General features: G+C 41.6%; 1 protein-coding gene across 4 annotated transcripts in view; it reads left to right on the forward strand.

The window, feature by feature from the left end:
* Window positions 1-18,269, forward strand: part of TRPC7 (transient receptor potential cation channel subfamily C member 7) — a 141,906-nt gene that overhangs the window by 72,480 nt on the left and 51,157 nt on the right. For 2 of the 4 annotated variants that reach the window (XM_023193813.2, XM_023193824.2), the window contains 2 exons: window positions 6,307-6,471; window positions 14,949-15,165. In XM_023193813.2, the coding sequence (XP_023049581.1) occupies window positions 6,307-6,471; window positions 14,949-15,165 (382 nt within the window). The remainder of the gene's footprint in view (window positions 1-6,306; window positions 6,472-14,948; window positions 15,166-18,269) is intronic. The other 2 variants (XM_031935409.1, XM_023193834.2) reach the window with 1 other exon arrangement.

The following is an 18,269-nucleotide window of genomic DNA, read 5'->3' on the forward strand; positions in this document are numbered from 1 at the left end:
GAGAGAGATGAGAGTTCTAACAGCATCTCAAATGGTGAGTCCCCTGGCCTTTGTGGAGTTGGAAAAATCACCATAATCCCTTGTGCTTTGGTGTTTCAGTCTGATTTTAAATCTACCTTGAGGAAATATAGGGTAAATGTAGTTCAAAATACTATCTTTGATGTCAGACTGGCCTGGGTTCCAGTCCAGACCCTGTCATCATAATCACTTTTGTGACTGATGGTAGACGAGTTACTTAATCTCTCTGAGTCTGAGGCCTCCATATTTAAAACAGAGATTTACCAACTCCACCTTAAAGAACGGATGTGAGGGTTAAATAATATAATGACTGGTAAGCACAGGGCCTGACACAGAATAGTGCTCAACAAATATCAGTGATTCCTTATTGTTAAATAAATATTTTCTGGATCAATGTCAGTTTACAGTGGTACATGGCATACATAAAAATTAAATAATCCTCATCTAATCCAAGAGATAATCTTCAAACCTTATTTTGGACTCATATTTCAGTCTTTTCCTACACAAGAAGATGAGTACCTGGTTTAGCTTTTATGCCCTTTTCCTGCCTGCCTTTTAGTAAAGATATGAAGACACTTAAGTGTTCATCAGGCCCTGAGTAACAGGATTTGTTACATTTAGAAATTATTCTAGGATGATAAGAAAATCATGGAGAAAATCTTAGGGGATTCAAAACACTCAGTTTATCAATCACTCAACAGAAGTTTATTGAGCACGTATTACATGGAAAACATAAGGCTGTACACTCTTGGAGATACCTAGACAGTTGGTTCCTTCAAGATTAAAAATAACAGAAAAGACCAGACGTAGTCATAAGAGTATATCTATCCACAACTTGACCTATGAATCATGATTACCAAGTGAGTGGGCTACAGAATAAGACCCATAGGTATCCAAGATGTCTTTTGGGGGCTGAGGAACTTGGTGGGACTTGGAGGTAGACAGAAGTTGGGTGTTTTTTGTTTGTTTGTTTGTTTTCGACGGAGACTTGATCCATCGCCCAGGCTGGAGAGCAGTGGCGCAATCTCGGCTCACTGCAGCCTCTGCCTCCTGGGTTCAAGCAATTCTCCTACCTCAGCCTCCCAAGTAGCTGGGATTACAGGCACCAGCCACCATGCCTGGCTAATTTTTTTTTTTTTTTTTTTTTTTTAGTAGAGATGGGGTTTCACCATGTTGGCCAGGCTGGTCTTGAATTCCTGACCTCAGGTGATCCACCCACCTCGGCTTCCCAAAGGGGAAGTAGGGTCATGAAGGCTGCTGAGGCATTAAACCAGAGAGGAGCAAGATGGACATTCTTTGAGCATAGACAGGGGGTGGCTACATATGCCATGTCTGGGAACAGCATGTAGAGCAGCGTGGCTATATGGTAAGGCTCAGGAAGGGGAGGAGTTGAAAATAATCCAAGAAAATTTGCTGGACATGGCTTCCATTTCTTTGATTTCAGGTTAGGGCATAGCCTCGGGTAGGGCGAAGAGAGTTGCTGCCAGGTATGGAGGGTGGCCTCTTTGAGACACTGTGAAAGGGTAGAGGCAGTCATTTGGAGCCAGCCAGAAGCTGACTCAGCCTTCCATGGGACTCTGGCCATGACAACATAACCAGACTGGAAACCCAGTCACATCAGCACCCTCTGAGCTCTCTACTCTGAGAGGACTTCTGGTGAGTGCAGGAAAATGCTTCTACCTCCAGAAAGCCCTGCCACAGCTCCTGCCTTCGCACCTGCACTCAGGAAATGGCTTGCCTCCAGCTCTGGAAGAAGTCCAGGCACCCTGAAACTGAGACATAGGCTAGTTCATTAAGGACTTTCTTCACCAAAAAATCATTCTCTGGTCAGAGAGATGCTGCTGAGTCACAGGCACAGTCCTCAGAGCAACCCAACAATTAAGGGCATTTGTGTAAGTAATCTCTGTTGGTCTAGAAAATTGGAGGTTTGCTTAAAGAGAGGTGGCAGACAGTTTTTTTGTGTCCTGCTATCCCTGGGATACAGGAACAGAGAGCTGTCTTTGAGAATAATGGAGCAAGATACCTAACGTAATAGTTGATATTGAATATCCATGGGAATGAAGAGCCTGCAGAGAGGCCCATCTCCTTTTGCTACCCAGTAGACTTCCAGAAAGGCTCAGTCAGCAACTGCTGGCAGAACCCCCAGCTGTAGAAATAACCAAGAAGCATTCCAGAATTAGCTGGGATCAGGGGTGCACAAGTGGAAGAGGAGTCAGGGGATGGTAGAATCAAGTGTCAGACATCTATAGAGGCATCCAAATAGAATCTCCCAGCAATGAAGGAGCTATATGACAGATGCTCAGGTGATCAAAAAATGGGAAATTTTGAAGGCAGTGCTGCAGAAAGGTGAGTGGGGTGGTGTGCCTAGGCAGAGTGTATGAAATAACCCCAAGTTGTAGCCCAAAATCCCCTTGAGCTTAGTTCCAACCCCTGCCCCTCTCCTTGGTTCATTTCTTGGGGTTCATTTCTCCAGATGATGCTGTGAATTTTTTCCTGGTTCATCTCTTTAAACTCCTAGCTCAACTGCCTTTGGGAATTAAGGAAGTTGTTGTTGTTGTTTCTTAATCTCCTGGCACTTCTACAGTGAAAATAAATTCAGCAGTCATGAATTCAATCATTTACCTGTTCACCGTGTCTCCTAGCAAGCCACTTTCAGCCTCTGGTACCCACATGCCTCTTCCAGATGTGGTGGCATGCAGAAGTGCAGGGAGTCGGCCACCTCACAGGGGCAATGAGGAAGGAAGGCAATTTTGGTCCTGTGGATGGCACCAGATTTGCAATCTGAAAGCAGAGAACTCTGGCCATGCCATTTACTCAAACAGTGCCCATTCATGAACAACATGCTAACGACCACAGGAGCCCTCCAGGAGTTTTCTCTCCAGCAGGGGATCATGCAGAACTATAAGTACAATGAAAGGGAGTGACTAAGAGTTACTTGAGAGAAAAGAAAGAAAGACTGTCGCCTGAGTGGGGCAGAGTCAGCCTTTCGATTATAGAAAATTCTGTCTCAGTGTCCCCTCCTATCTCTCCCTGCAGGTCCACTCCTCTCCAGACCCTCCCTCACCCAGCTCCTTGGACAGTCCATCTCAGTTACAAATGTAGTTTGATTTATTTTCTCTTAAGAGCCTTCTCAGCCCCATGTGAACTCTTTTGCATATTCTCGGCTCCAGCCATTACAAACTGCCTACTACCATGAATGTGAATCATGTCGCTGGGAAAATCTAGGCAGCCACATCAGTTCTTCCCTTGAAGAATTCTCCTACAAGTGTGCCATGCTCTAGGCAGGAATGACCTAGGCATAGCTCTTGGTGGCATCCATCCTTTGATCATTCCATCCTTTTGTGAGCAAGATGCCAAAGAAAAAAAGCCCAAGACAACACCAGTTTTCTGAGTTCCTATTCTATTCTAGCTATAAGCTTTTCTTCCATCAGTTCCTCTCTGACTCTGCTTTTGAAAATCCCAGTCACACCCCGAGTTCTTCCTGCCTTTGTTCCTTAGCTGTGTGCCCATTTGGGTAGAGTTTTCTTTGTGTCCTGTTGGTGTGCTTCATTTGCTACTCTCATCCTCCTTGGGTCAGAGATGATATTTTTTCATGCTTCAAAATCACAGGGGAAAAAAATCTTTGGATACACATTGAACTGTCTTTGAAGGGCTGCCACAAGTACAGAATGGTACCCAGATAGAAGTAAACAGCAATTTGGGCTTCAACCATCCACAGCTGTTATCTTATTACATCATAAAGTCTACCTACAAACAAATAGCATGTCTGAAGCTAGGTTGCTTTATTATAGAGTGATAAATGCAGCTGTGGAAATTAGCAAAGGTCCAATCAGAGGAAGACAGAGCCCCAAGAGACCCCTCTGTTTTAACTGGGACCACTGTCTTCCTCTGAGGCAATCAAGGGAGACTGGGGAATGGTCGCCACTGTGTTCTCTCTCAGTGCTTCTGCTCTTCTGGCCTTCTGCCCAATCTGTGGTGCTGACCTGTCTGCCAAGAAGCAGCAGCAGAAGCGTGGGACAGGCTCTCCCAGATACAGACAAGAAGCAAATGATGGGGATTGCGACAGGTGTCCTCCCCAGGCAGCTGTAGTGCAGGGAGCCACAGGGTGAGTCAAATACTCATCCTCTATTTCACAGCATGTGTTGTGCCTTCTAATCAGACTATGAGTTTCTGCAAAGCAGGGCCATTTCAGTATCCACAGAAGGCTGGCAGTTGAAAAACAAAAGTGACTGCACCCCATGCTCACCCACCACTCCCTCTGAGACTGTGCTATGACTAGACCCCGAGAATTACAGAAATGTCTGCGTGACTTTCCATTGCCTGCTCCTCTTCATTGTGAGCCAGAAAGGGCCCAGGATGTCTTATTATCTGCATCTTCGGGGTTCCTCCCTGGGCTGAGGATAATCCATGGCTATTCTTGGAGAGAAAGCATAGCAGTAATGCCACAAAGAAAAGCCAGTAATGTTACAAAGAAAAGCCTCACTTGCATCTAATATTTCAAGTAATGGTATTGTCAGGGGCTGTAGGGTCAAAGAAACCTTTGATAGTGTCCTCAAAGATTGTGTGGCTGTTACTGTGAGTTACTGTGAGTTCACAGAAATGGGAAACATATTGTCACTTACATTGTGAATTTTAAAATAGCTCTATTTATATTGTTCTTGTAATGAAAAGGGAATGTTTCACATTTCCCAGGAATCGCTGTATATGTCCCCTTAATACTCAGGGAGGCAAATGAGATGAAAATCAGCACATGACGTTCCAGGGTACTCAGTTGATAAGTCATCCCTTTGAAAAATGCCCACTCTATCTTCTCTAGTCCATAGTGCCCAGCCATGCTCTGGCAGCACATGGGTATCCTGAGTGGGGCCAAAGGGCAGACCTGTCAAAAGCAAACAAAGGCTTCCTCCTGTCATGGGGCAAAAATAAGCTAACAAGTATATTTTTTTCAAAAGTAAATTTTATTCCCATAAATTTTGCTTAATTATTGCCTATTACCAGTTTCCAGTTGACCCTGACTCAACTAAACAAATGGCCAATCAGCAACTACTATTTGCAGAAAAGGGATGTTCTGGTGGCAACAACTAAAGCCAATATGCTGGATCAAGCAGAAAACAAAACATTTTGTCTGTGAATATAAAAGTGTCTCATGGACCACATGGGTAGAGGGGAGCTGGGCCCTAAAGAGGTCAAACACTAGTTCAGCCTCTTTCTGCACACCATTCTCTTTCTGTTTTCAATAGACTTGTTTTGCTACTTAGTCCACAAAGTAGAATATAGCTGCCCAGACTGTCCGAGGTGACATGATAACTCTGTATTAAATAAATAGACTGCCTCTCTTAATATAGTCCCAAACACCCAGGAGAGAAAACTTGATGGGCCCAGTTTAGGTCAGGGTTCCACTCCTAGTCCAATAAGCTGAATCCAGGGGTGAGGGCAGGACATGGCCACGCAATAAAAAAGGGTCACAAGAGGTCTGTCTTGTAACCTAGGCATTAGGGCAGAATAGTTCCAAGGGAGAGAAGTGGTGTTAAGAAGGGTGCCTGATGTCCCAGAAGGAAGCTACTCCGTGGAGGATCCGATGTAACGATGCTCCATCATGCCACAAAAAAACTGGATTTAAGCCCGACACCACTGGGATCCAGTGAGAGAATATTGAGGAGTTTTAACACATCCTCTGGGAACACTGTAAGCATTTTTCGTTAGACTACATAGGAAAAGAGAGGGGATTTTTTTTTTTTTTTTTTACAATATCATTTAATCCTCCAAGATAATGTGATAAACTCTGTTTTGCAGATAAGAATATTAAAGCTCAGAGAGGTTAAATAACTGTCCCAAGGTCACCCAGCTAGTAGAGGGTAGAACAAAATTCACATCCATGTCTGACTCCAAAACCCCATTCATGCTCCATCCATTCCTCTGTGTTCCTTCCCAAGTGAACTCTGCCCAGAGATAAGTCTCCCTTGGTCAGCTGAACAGCCTGAATTGAAGACAAGCATGTACCCAAAAGCCGACTTTCATTTTCTGTGCCTGAGACTTTTCTAGGCCCAGTTTGCAAAGTGTGAATTCAGCCAGTCTTGCAAGGACTCTGGCCACAGCACAAAGTTCTTCAGCATGCCCAAGTCAGAAGGCCCCCTTCTTACGCCTCACCCCCACCCACTGCAGGTTCCTCAACCACCCCCAGGTGGAGCATTTCAGCGCCCAGCCACTCCTAGGTTGTATACTGTTCAAGTGCTATCGATGCCATTTTCCTGTTTGCGTTTTGTTTTTGTTTTTGTTTTGTTTTTACAGTTCGTTGCTCATCCTAACTGTCAGCAGCAATTGCTTACCATGTGGTATGAAAATCTCTCAGGCTTACGTCAACAGTCTATCGCTGTGAAATTCCTGGCTGTCTTTGGAGTCTCCATAGGCCTCCCTTTTCTCGCCATAGCCTATTGGATTGCTCCGTGCAGCAAGGTACAGACTGCTTAAGGTGCATGTCGTTTGCGGTTATTTCTTCTCTCTTCTTAGCATGATCTGAAGTCCATTTTATTCAAATTAGCAGTTGATTTTTTCCCATATTTAAAGAAAATATTCCTGAGATGCCCAGTGAAAGTAGGAAACCACATAAAAGGAAAAATGTTAAGACGTGCTTTTTTAAATCTTTTTTTTTTTTCAAAGAGAGAGAGGAGCGATAAAATTTTAAACATGAGAGGCATAATTTGAAAGGATCAATAACAGAATTGAGAATAAAGATACTTTTCTTCTTCTAATTATGCAATGTCCTAAGCATGTCCTCCAAAGCCACAGTATAATAATTGTAATCATGGTAATAGTAATAGCCAACATTTGAGTAGTTTCTCTTCTCTAAGCCCTTTTCATGGAGTATCTCATTTCACAGTCTCAATTACATTGTGACATGTATGCTTTATGAAGTAGGTCCAGAAAAGAGAAATGGCTAGTAGGCTGGGAATCAAACACAGCTCATGCTGGGGCACTACAGATCCACTGCAAACATCTTCCTAGTTTCCCTGGCCCCTTTGATGAGGTTCTGGCTCACATGGACAGCTAATTAGATTGCAAGAAGGAAAAAGGCAAAGGAAAGAGAAGAGCTCAAAAGGAGTGTTATTTCCCTGAGGGGGAGGGTCCAGTGCCCACCAGTGATAGAAGGAGTGGAACCTGCAGGGGCCAAGCTGCCCTACTGCCCACTCCACCATCCCCACATCCCAGTCACATGGGTCAAAGCCACAGAAAGTACCAGCACTTCAGCTTCGGGGGAGAGTCAGTGCTTTTAAGACCAAACCATGCAGAAATTTTGAAGTATGTTTCATGGGTTTAAGATTGTCACTAAAGGTTCCAAAGCTGCATTTACCTAGTGATACATTTAAAAAGGAATTAAGCTTAGGTAATCAACATTCAGTAGGAGAAATATGACTGCAGGGAGATTAGTTCCACAGGCAATTTGGTCAGGTAATGTGGTTAATAAAACTGTCTTGTCAACTCCACTTAGGAGTAACTCATACCAGAATGACAGCTGTGAGACTTCGGGGCTGCTGGTGAGGCCACCTAACCAGACAATCAATGAACTGACTGCCTCAGAGTAGGTGCAGGGTCTCAGAGAGAGGTCAAGCCCCAAATCCTTCTTCTGGAGAGTAGTATTAAAAATGGAAGCCCTCTTACTGAACTTCTACAGTATTCAACCTTACATCTATTGAGGATTTTGCTTCTATGGCAGTCTATCATGCCAGGAACTTTCAGATCAGAATTTCCCAAATAATATACATGTAGGTAAAGGCAATTTTTTCTCTCCTTCATTATGAGCTGAAAAAACACAGTGGGTGAAAAAACTAACCAGATTTAAAGCTGGCTTGAAGCTGGTCATGGGTTTTAAGCACAGTCTGTATTGTAAGCTGCCTTCACCCAGAGCCCCAGTGAATAGAGACATTTAACTTCACTCTCTCTGAACCCCAAAGCAAATTCTAGGCTGTTCGATCATTAAAATAACAGCAACTTTGTGGAGAAAGTGCTGCCAATCCTCATTTTTGCTGCAAAGCTAAATGTGACAGCTTCCAGGAACCTGGGACTAGCCAACAGGAGCAAACTGGTTTGCCTCTGACTGCCTAGTGGCCTGGGAAAAGACTCAGAAAGAGACAATGTGCCACTTGCCGACTAAATTGTTTGGAATTCTGGTAGCTCTGAGAAGAATCTTGGTACACACTCAGATGTGATCCCATTAAAGTGTGTGGTTGCAGAGAGGAATTTCTAGAATTTCTTGGGCCTAGTAAATCCAGGAAGCTAATAGTACCTGGGACGTAGGGGTCAGACCTATAGCAGTCTTCTGGAACACTCTGGAGGAAACAGTTGCAAGGAAGTTTGACCCATAACGTGGGTTTCCTCACCTCTGTTTAGATACTCATTTGATTGACATTTGGTGCCCCCAGAAGTTCCAATAAGACTAAAAAAAAAAGAAACTCATGATAAACATGAGCTGATCATTAAGCCACTTGTCACTTATATGCACTTTCTAGATTCCAAGTCTGAGCTCAATGCAGTAGAGGGCATGTCGATAACTGAGTCTGTGGCGTGAGATGACTCTTGGTGGCACTGCTCATTACAAGCAAAGATTCCCTCATTAAAGAGCTGTTGAACTTGCTCTGAGGCAGCCAAAGGACAGATAAAACAGTCAAGATACTTTTAGTCTTTCCTTTCACCATTTAGAAAGAAATTTTTTCAACTTTGGCAGAGATATTACAGGGAATTACAGAGAGGTCACATCTGCCATGTGACAAAACCAGCCCCTCTAAGGGTTCCTGATGTTGAGAAAAACCATGTCTCCCAAAAGGAGGGCAATGGCGAAGTCTGTTAATGGGCTGGCAGCCCTCCTCCTGAGGGGTCACTGTCTTTACATCTGTCTATATCTTAATTCCAGGAAAAGGACAATGTCATTTCAGAGATCTCATATTCTAATGACATTATTATACCTCTTTCTAAAAACTTAGACCTTGATATTATTTTATAAATGTATTCATAAAATGTCACTTGCAAACTTCATCAACTAACTAATGCCCGTCAACTTCTAGTAAATGTTGAGATTTCTGTTTCCCACTCAATGGTGCATTTACTTCCTAATAGTTGCTGCCCTCATTTAGAGACTATTAGGAACATCAAAATTACTTGATTAGTCAGCCATAATGACTGCATCATTTCTTTCCTATTGAATTATCAAGGCTGTCAATTCTATTTTTATATTAAGTTTCTGAGGGTCCCTAAGAAAGACAGTTAAATAAGGAAATCACAAGGCGAAAGGTGTCAACAGAAGTTCAGCTTACTAATATGTTGGTTGAAGAGGATAACCAAGTCACAGATGGCTACATATAATGATAAATGCAGGCCTGCAGCACGGGACAGGTTTATCTGGGTCAAGAGAAAGAACAGTGATTCTGTTTATCATTTCTCATTGTCATCACCAACTTAGTTGAGCTCAGGCAGCCCACTGGGAGAGCAGTGAATTCTAATCCTCATGGACGCACGGCAGTTAGGTCTCTGTTTGCCTAGAGAGTTCTTTATTCTCTCAACAAGGGATCCAGTATCAAAGGGTCTTTATAGCTGCCTAAGCTGTTTCCATCCTTTGCTATCCTATTCTGATTTGTAATTTAGATTGTCTGCCTCTTAAGATCTCTGAGCCAAAAGAATAAATAACAGTCATCTTCAAAGGTTCAAACAGTGCCTCTATGTGATGTGGCAGACACCAGCATCATGAGAATGCTGAGGAACTGCACCAGTTTTAATTATAACAGGGAAAGAGAAGCTGACCTCATCTATTACGTGTTAACCATAGCTGTTCAAGTATCCTCAAAATTTGCCCCAGCACTCAGGCAGGAGGAACTGTAAACAACTTTAGAATCCAGCCTTAGGTCTTTGCAGTGTGCAATCTAACAATCCTTACAGCCATAATCCTTGCTTGGAGAAATATAAAGTTGTTACCTTCTCTCCACCATCCCAAACACAAACATCTAGTAAGGAAAGCATGAGTGAGCGGGCGGCTTTGAAAGATCTCTGTTTTGCCTTACCAAAGCTGAAATGGCTTGAAAGGGGTCCTCAAACCATGTGGTTCAGGGGCCAACCAGAAGAGTATAGCAACTCCAGCGATCTCTGTTTCTCCACATTTATCTCTACCAGAGAGCTACACTCGATTAAAGAAAATCACAACACAATTTTTGAAGCATAGCCATGGAGGGGAAATTAGTGTCAGGAAATGCAGCATTGGTGCTCTTACGTCACTAATGCTTCTATTCCCAAGTCCAAAAGGCTAGTCCAGTACCTGTCACCCTGCTGAGATAGGATTAAAGAGTGCTGGAAGCTGATCACTTTCAGACTTAGCCCAGACTGAGCCCTGCAACATTTCTCCCCATCTCTCCATCTATTTCCCACCACAGTTTTTAGCCTGTGTCTCTCCACACTGGAAAATCAGCAACTTTGAAGGGAAGATCCAACTCTTACAGCTTGTTTTATCTTTATCACCTCCAGTGCCCGGCATCTTGTTGCACATAGACAGCGCAACAGGCTATCTATAAGAGATATCCCAAACAGGCTCGTGGCATAAACACATAAGGACTCCGTGTGGGTCCACCTTTGTGTCAAGTTTCTTTTAAGATTCCTCTTAGGAGAATGTCCTGAGACCCTCCAGTGCCATATATTGAGTACTTCCCATACACCAGGCACTGCTCTAACTGCTTTGTGTGTATTAAATCATTCATTGCTTACATTGACCCTATGCAGTTGGCACTACTTTTATCCCCATTTTATAGAAGAAGAAACTGAAACACTAAGGGATTAAATAACTTGTTTTTAAAAATACATATATGAAGCTGTGGTTTAAACCTAGAGTCTCTGGCTCCGGAGATCTGCCCTTAACCACTGCATGCAAATGCACATGCCCGTTACACTAGCACCATACAACCTTCAACGCCTAATGTAGACATCTTAGCTGCTGACTAACTGACCTTGAAATGGACTTGATTTAGATCTTAAAAGTTGGTAGGACGTTTTAGAAAGAAGTCAAAACAATCAGAAGACAAACTATGTCCCTTCCTTTTCTTTCATTGGAGTCCTACTTTGTAAATCCCTCTTCAGCCTCCAGGACAAAGTGTGGATTCACATTGTAATGTGTGGAGAAATATCAAGTCGTTACAATGTGTAGATTGACATTGTAATGTGAGAACACTGATTACAGGCACCCAGTAAACACCATCACTATCCCACCCCATCATAAAAGGGAAAAATCCTGAGCCCTACGTTAGACATTTTGAATAAGAGTTTCAGGGGGAGCATCTTGAGGAATCTGCCTCTAATTTAACCAGGATCTCACTAACATTTGAGAATCACCCAACATTAAAGCTGTGCATGATTCTTTTGGGAACGATTAATCCAAGTTTGCTTTCACTCAGTTTCTAACTTGTAAACCAGGCCCTTGCTTAAGACCATGGCAACCAGTGGAAAGTGAGGGTGGCATTTGGTGAAGGAGTCTGTCATAAAAGACTAGGAAGATGCTGGAAACCTTCTCTGAGTGATGTACCACAATCACAGCCACAGGCCTGTGTTGTTGAGATGTGAGGATTCGCACATCCAGGTCCCACTTAGGTGCTTACACTCGTGGGGGCTGAGAGCCCAGTGGCATGGAACACAGACTTGGTGCTGACCAGTAAACACAGATGCCCACCCCGGGGGTCCATGAAGGCAATTTGTTTAGAGGCGATACAGAGGCACTATTCAGTTGCTTTGACATTCATATATTTCTCAGAGCCAAAGAATAGTGGCCAGGAAGCTTGGGGTGAGCCAGAGACTTCAGTTCTACAAGCTTTTATTTCCTGACGTGTTCTCAGCTCATAAGGTCCTAGTAATGACTGAACTGCTTTAGACCACATTTTTGGGCTTCTCAGTTCTGCACTCCAGGCACGGTGGGCTAAGGCCCACATTTTCATCTCTTTTTACACCTAATGCTAGTACCTGACCCAGCTTTTACAATTCTGCAGCTAAGAGCTGCTGGCATATATTGGTTGACTTTTCTCCTTTCTTTTGGCTCATCTGGTGGCCTTGCAAATGGAGGAAATTTTCCCCAAGGTAATTTACTTCAAAAATTATCTGTGTGAGTCAAATAGGGAATTTTACAAATAAAGAAAAAGGAAACCATTGAAATGACTGGATCTCATTTGACCTTTATCAAAGTTTTACCAGATAAAAAGATGCATTCAAACCCAGAAGCATAGGAAAAGAACATCAATTCCCAACCTCACTTTTCCTCCCTATGACCTAGATCAAGTGGGAACTGAGCCCAGGGTAACTTTCCATCAAATCACCAAAAGACATTATCAGGACTTTTTATTATGGTTTATAGTAAATATAATAATTTTTGCAGATTCATCATCTTCTAGAAGATAACAGCTTGAAGGAGGTAACAAAGAGAATATTAAATTCCTTAAACCAGGTCTTCTGGGGAAACCCAAAGCCAGCTTGGGTGCAGTTACATACAAATTCCAGCAATCAGGTGCCTCACCTGGGTGAGAAGTTGGAGAGGTATACCCCATATCCTAATCCAGATGATCATTGAATATACTAGGTAAAGCCCACAGATAAAGGATGGGGAAAATTGACCCCTTAAGAGTCGTGTCTATCTCAGAGTTCCCCAGCTTTTTCCAGAGATCCCCAGCTTTTTCCAGAGTTCCCCAGCTTTTTCTAATACTCTTGAAACCTTGCTAGGATACACAAGACCTGGTATCCCTTGCCCTCTCTTCAGTCTCCCCTCTCCTCACGCTCTATTCTCCTCCCTGCAGTCATTCTCCATCTCCCCTCACCTCTCATCAGCAGCTCAGTCAGGACACAGTGACAAGAAACAATGTGATGACTACCTAAGGCTGTCTCCTGGATACGCCAAAACATCCCAAAGTCCTGGTTGGGAAATGGGGCTCCAAGATGCTAATACCATTTGCTAAAATGCCAGAAACTTCAAACTAGCTATTTAATATCATATAAATCAAAAAGAGACATGGTTTAATTCAGTTTTGTACTGAATTTATATAAAATGTTTTATTTGTCCTTACATTTAATCTCTGCATTCTATAACTAGCACATCTGTCTATTGCCAAAAATAATCTAAAGTCCCTATTTTTGTAAATAATAAACAGTATACAGAAATGTTATTGGAAAATATTTGTGGGAATATTGTCAAATAAACATCTCTTTTTTTTTTTTTTTTTGAAACGAAGTCTCCCTCTGTCACCCAGGCTGGAGTGCAGTGGCGCCATCTCGGCTCACTGCAAGCTCCGCCTCCCGGGTTCACGCCATTCTCCTGCCTCAGCCTCCTGAGTAGCTGGGACTACAGGCGCCTGCCACCACGCCCAGCTAATTTTTTGTATTTTCAGTAGAGATGGGGTTTCACCGTGGTCTCGATCTCCTGACCTCGTGATCCGCCCACCTCGGCCCCCCAAAGTGCTGGGATTACAGGCGTGAGCGACCGCGCCCTGCCAACATCTCTTTATATTTCTGAAGTTATTCCTAGTGTCATATGACAATATGCAGATGAATTCTAACACAAGCAGGGATTCCTAATGTTTGAATATTCTTTAAAATCCAGATTTTTAAAAAGATAAAAACTAATACTTCATTTTAATAAATGGGTTCTATAGCATCAGAATCATAATAATGTTATGCTAATAACTACAATAATTAAAGTGGATGATTAACATACTGAAGCACAATAAAAGAACATTATCAAGTCATCTGATTTATAAATGTTGTGTTGAACATAGTCACAATTGGGAAAATTCTACTTAGAGAAACCTCTGTAACTGATCTTCTGTTGAACCAATAGTCTATCTCCTGGGTAACATTTCACTCTAGGACTGCTGAATGAGGCAGAATGTGAAAGTCAAGTAATCAGTCATTGGTTATACTTGAGTATCTACCTTGGAAAAGAAACTGAGCTTCAGAAAAGATGTTCCTCTTTGCTCTTATGATCGTACTTGGATGAGGGGTAGGATTTGGTGCTTAGATGAGGGCAATGAGCTGGAAAAGTCCCAACTGAGTTCATTAACAGGAGGTTGGCAAGTACTCAATGTGCAGCCCTCAAGTCGATCACAAAGATCCAAGTGGCCTTTGGATGGCGTGCCATGAGATAGAGAAGATGCGACTAGTATTTGCTCCTTAATAGGGCATCTTTTGGACCATTTCCAGCTTGTGACATTTCAGGCACTAGGCCAAAAGGAAAACTTCAATGAATTTTAGAATATTATCATAGAGGCTATGTTCTATAAAGATGCTGCAATAAAATTCAAATTTTTTAAAGCAGGGAGAAAAAAATGTCCTCTATGTCTGGAAATGAAATAATCCTTGAGTTAAAAATGAAATAAAAATATAATGTATAAAATACTGTAACTGAATGTCAATGAAAATGTTACAAGTGAAAATTTAGGAGAAGGCAGCTAAAGCAGTACCTAGTGAGAAATGTATAGCTTTAAATAAATGTATCAACATACAAGAAAGGTTGAGAACAAATACTCTAAGAATGAAGCCCAAGTGAGTAGATTAAACAAAAACTGAGCATACTCAAAGTGCATTTTTTAAAATTGTGAATTTTATGCAGACATTATTTTTTCATATTTATGCAGTTGGAGGTATCAGTGCAATCAGATGTAACATGGTGATTGTCAGGTGTGTTCTATCAATTCTCTTAGCCCCTCCCACTAAGTCTTCTAAATAGGAAAATATTGACCAAGGAAGTTTGGTCAAGCAGCATCTCACATAAAAGTTCAAGAAAAAATGTTATATGGGTTCGGTTAGCAGTTTCTGTCCAAGACGAAGGATTCTCTGGTTAAACCTTGGTGAAAGCGATGTTTTAAAGAAAGACCTGCATCCACCTAGAGCCAGTTTAACATGTCTTGCACATGTTTTCTTTCCAGCTAGGACGAACCCTGAGGAGCCCTTTCATGAAGTTTGTAGCTCATGCAGTTTCTTTTACAATCTTCCTGGGATTATTAGTTGTGAATGCATCTGACCGATTTGAAGGTGTTAAAACCCTGCCAAATGAAACCTTCACAGACTACCCAAAACAAATCTTCAGAGTGAAAACCACACAGTTCTCCTGGACAGAAATGCTCATTATGAAGTGGGTCTTAGGTAAGCAAGTCACTCTACTTTTATTCTCTCCTTGCTAATTATAGTAGGACATTATTAAACTCTGACTTCTGAACTTCTTCCTCCCCTCTTCAGTGTACTCTTGATAGACAAAATGGTGAGTAGATTACCAACAAGAAAGTCATAGTCATCTTCTGTCTTTGTAAGATACACAGACCTGTATACAAACTCCAGTTTTGAAAGGAAATGTTTGGGGTGGCGGGGGGCGGGGGGCAGAAATTTTTTAAGTACATACATTGAACATTCATTATACATATATTGAAAGTAGTTTCATGGGAAAACATATTATTTTGATCATTTAAACACAGTCCATTGGCAGTCTTAAGAAAACAAGTTCAGATTTTTAAAGTGCATAAAATTGCATAGCTTAAAAGATATTTCTGTTATCACTAAATACTGGTTTATAGTAGAACTGTGATAATAAATATACATCTAAAAATTTACAGGAGTAACATTTTCTTATTATTTGTGTAAGCGGGTGTACTAAAAAGCTATGAAATTCCTCTTGTAGTGGTATTTTATGCTGCCATGGTGTGCCACTGGAGCTGCCAAGGAAATTGTTCCCAATTTCCTCATTGATTAACTAAGAAAGCCTGTCTTTTACCCAATTTATGAGAACCATTACTAGAAGGAATAATCAAAATAAAATAAAACTGGCAGTGACTAAAATTTAATGTGGCAAAATGTGTTATAGATTTTTGTAACAATGAGAGCTGCAAAATCGGTTGATTAAAAAAAATCAGTCTTAGTAGGAAAAAATTAAAAATTGCAAAAACTAAAATCAGTGACTCTGTATATAAACCTTATCAATAAATTTTAAGATTTACATCAAAAATATATGAATTTGATCAGAATATTTTAAGTAAAACAAGCAAAACAGAAGATAAAAAAGACAAAAAATCAATATCAAGATTTGACCAAATAATTCAATTGGCTTAATGGTGTTCACCTCAGATTTTGCTTTCTGGACAAAAATTTAAGATTGGTATAATTTTCATTATGTTTATATTCACAATGAGTCAAAATGTATTCAGGGTCAATGTGTCTGTGCCATCAATCAACAAAATCACAATAGAACAAACACTTGAAAAGGTAACCTAACATATGGCCTGTGCTAATTAAATAATATAGCCCAAGAGTGCTACAAGAGTAGAACCACTAGAGAACATCCTATGGATGCCTAAGCTAAGACCAGTTGGAAAAATGGTCTCTAAGCTGGACTTCTAAATAGGCAAAGGAAGATGAGATGAACGGTTTTATCCAAAGGGCATAGGAAGGACAATCCACCAGTCTTTCCAGGGACTTTATAAAACCAGCAACCCAGCCGGGCACAGTGGCTCACACCTGTAATCCTAGCACTTTGGAAGGCCGAGGGAGGCGGATCACAAAGTCAGGAGTTCGAAAACAACCTGATCAACACGGTGAAACCCCGCTTCTACTAAAAATAAAAAATTTAGCCAGGTATGGTGGTGTGCACCTGTAATCCCAGCTATTCAGGAGGCTAAGGCAGGAGAATCTCTTGAACCTGGAAGGCGGAGGTTTCAGTGAGCCAAGATTGCACCACTGAACTCCAGCCTGGGCGACAGAGCAAGACTCTGTCTAAAATTAAAAAAATAAATAAAAATAAAAAACCAGCAACTCTGTGACCAAAGGCTCATTTAGTAGAGTCACTGACACTAAAGTTGTGAAGGGACATTAAAGTATGTTACAGAGTGAGTTCTGTGGCCTTACCTTCACAATTCAGAATCTGTCCCAGTTCTCCCTAGTACACATGCCATTGTTTAACTAAATTGAGCATTTTAACACTAGATGCTTAGAAAAAATCTCACATGTTGGATTTATGAATAAAATTTAAAGTATTTCCAGCACCAATCACCCACCCACCCCATTTTCCCACTGGGACCCCAGGTAGAAGACTCTGGTAAATGCAACCGTAGTTTCCTTTGAACAGGTGTAGCTACTGTTAATGGAACCTCTTGAACGAGGACTTCCTCCTGAGTCCTCATATGTCTCTTCCTGGGTGTCAGAGCATTATTCCAATAAGAAGGATGTGTCTCTAGCTATAGGATCCCCAACTTGTATAGTTTAGTCCCGCTTCTGACGCTCAGAGCAGAGTTCAAGACTGTTAAATCAGAAGTGCTGTAGAGGGAAGAACTTATTTCTCATTGGCCTCTTTCCAGAAGGAAGATTCTAATTACTTTTTCCTTCCTAGAGAATGTTTTCAAATTTTTATTACAAATAATTTTAAGGAAATGCAAAACATCAAGAGAAGAGCATAATGAATTCCATGGATCTATCTCCCATGTTCAACAGTTACCAATTCATGGCCAATCTTTGCTCCATCTATACTTCCCCCATCTCCCTTCTCTCTAACCTTGAATTATTTAGAAACAAACCCCAGTTATCATAAATTTATTCTGCAAACATTTTTGTGTACATCACTGAAATGTAACATTTCTTTTTCCTTTTATTAATTTTTTTCTTTCTGTGCTTCAGTCGCTGATTTTTTTTTTTTTTTTTTTTTTTTTATTATACTTTAAGTTCTAGGGTACATGTGCATAACGTGCAGGTTACATATGTATACATGTGCCATGTTGGTGTGCTGCACCCATCAACTCGTCAGCACCCATCAATTCATCATTTATATCAGGTATAACTCCCCAATGCAATCCCTCCCCCCTCCCCCCTCCCCATGATAGGCCCCAGTGTGTGATGTTCCCCTTCCCGAGTCCAAGTGAGCTCATTGTTCAGTTCCCACCTATGAGTGAGAACATGCGGTGTTTGGTTTTCTCTTCTTGTGATAATTTGCTAAGAATGATGGTTTCCAGCTGCATCCATGTCTCTACAAAGGACGCAAACTCATCCTTTTTTATGGCTGCATAGTATTCCATGGTGTATATGTGCCACATTTTCTTAATCCAGTCTGTCACTGATGGACATTTGGGTTGATTCCAAGTCTTTGCTATTGTGAATAGTGCCGCAATAAACATACGTGTGCATGTGTCTTTGTAGTAGCATAATTTATAATCCTTTGGGTATATACCCAGTAGTGGGATGGCTGGGTCATATGGTACATCTAGTTCTAG

The sequence above is a fragment of the Piliocolobus tephrosceles genome, chromosome 4 (assembly GCF_002776525.5).
Source record: "Piliocolobus tephrosceles isolate RC106 chromosome 4, ASM277652v3, whole genome shotgun sequence".
Lineage (NCBI taxonomy): Eukaryota > Metazoa > Chordata > Mammalia > Primates > Cercopithecidae > Piliocolobus > Piliocolobus tephrosceles.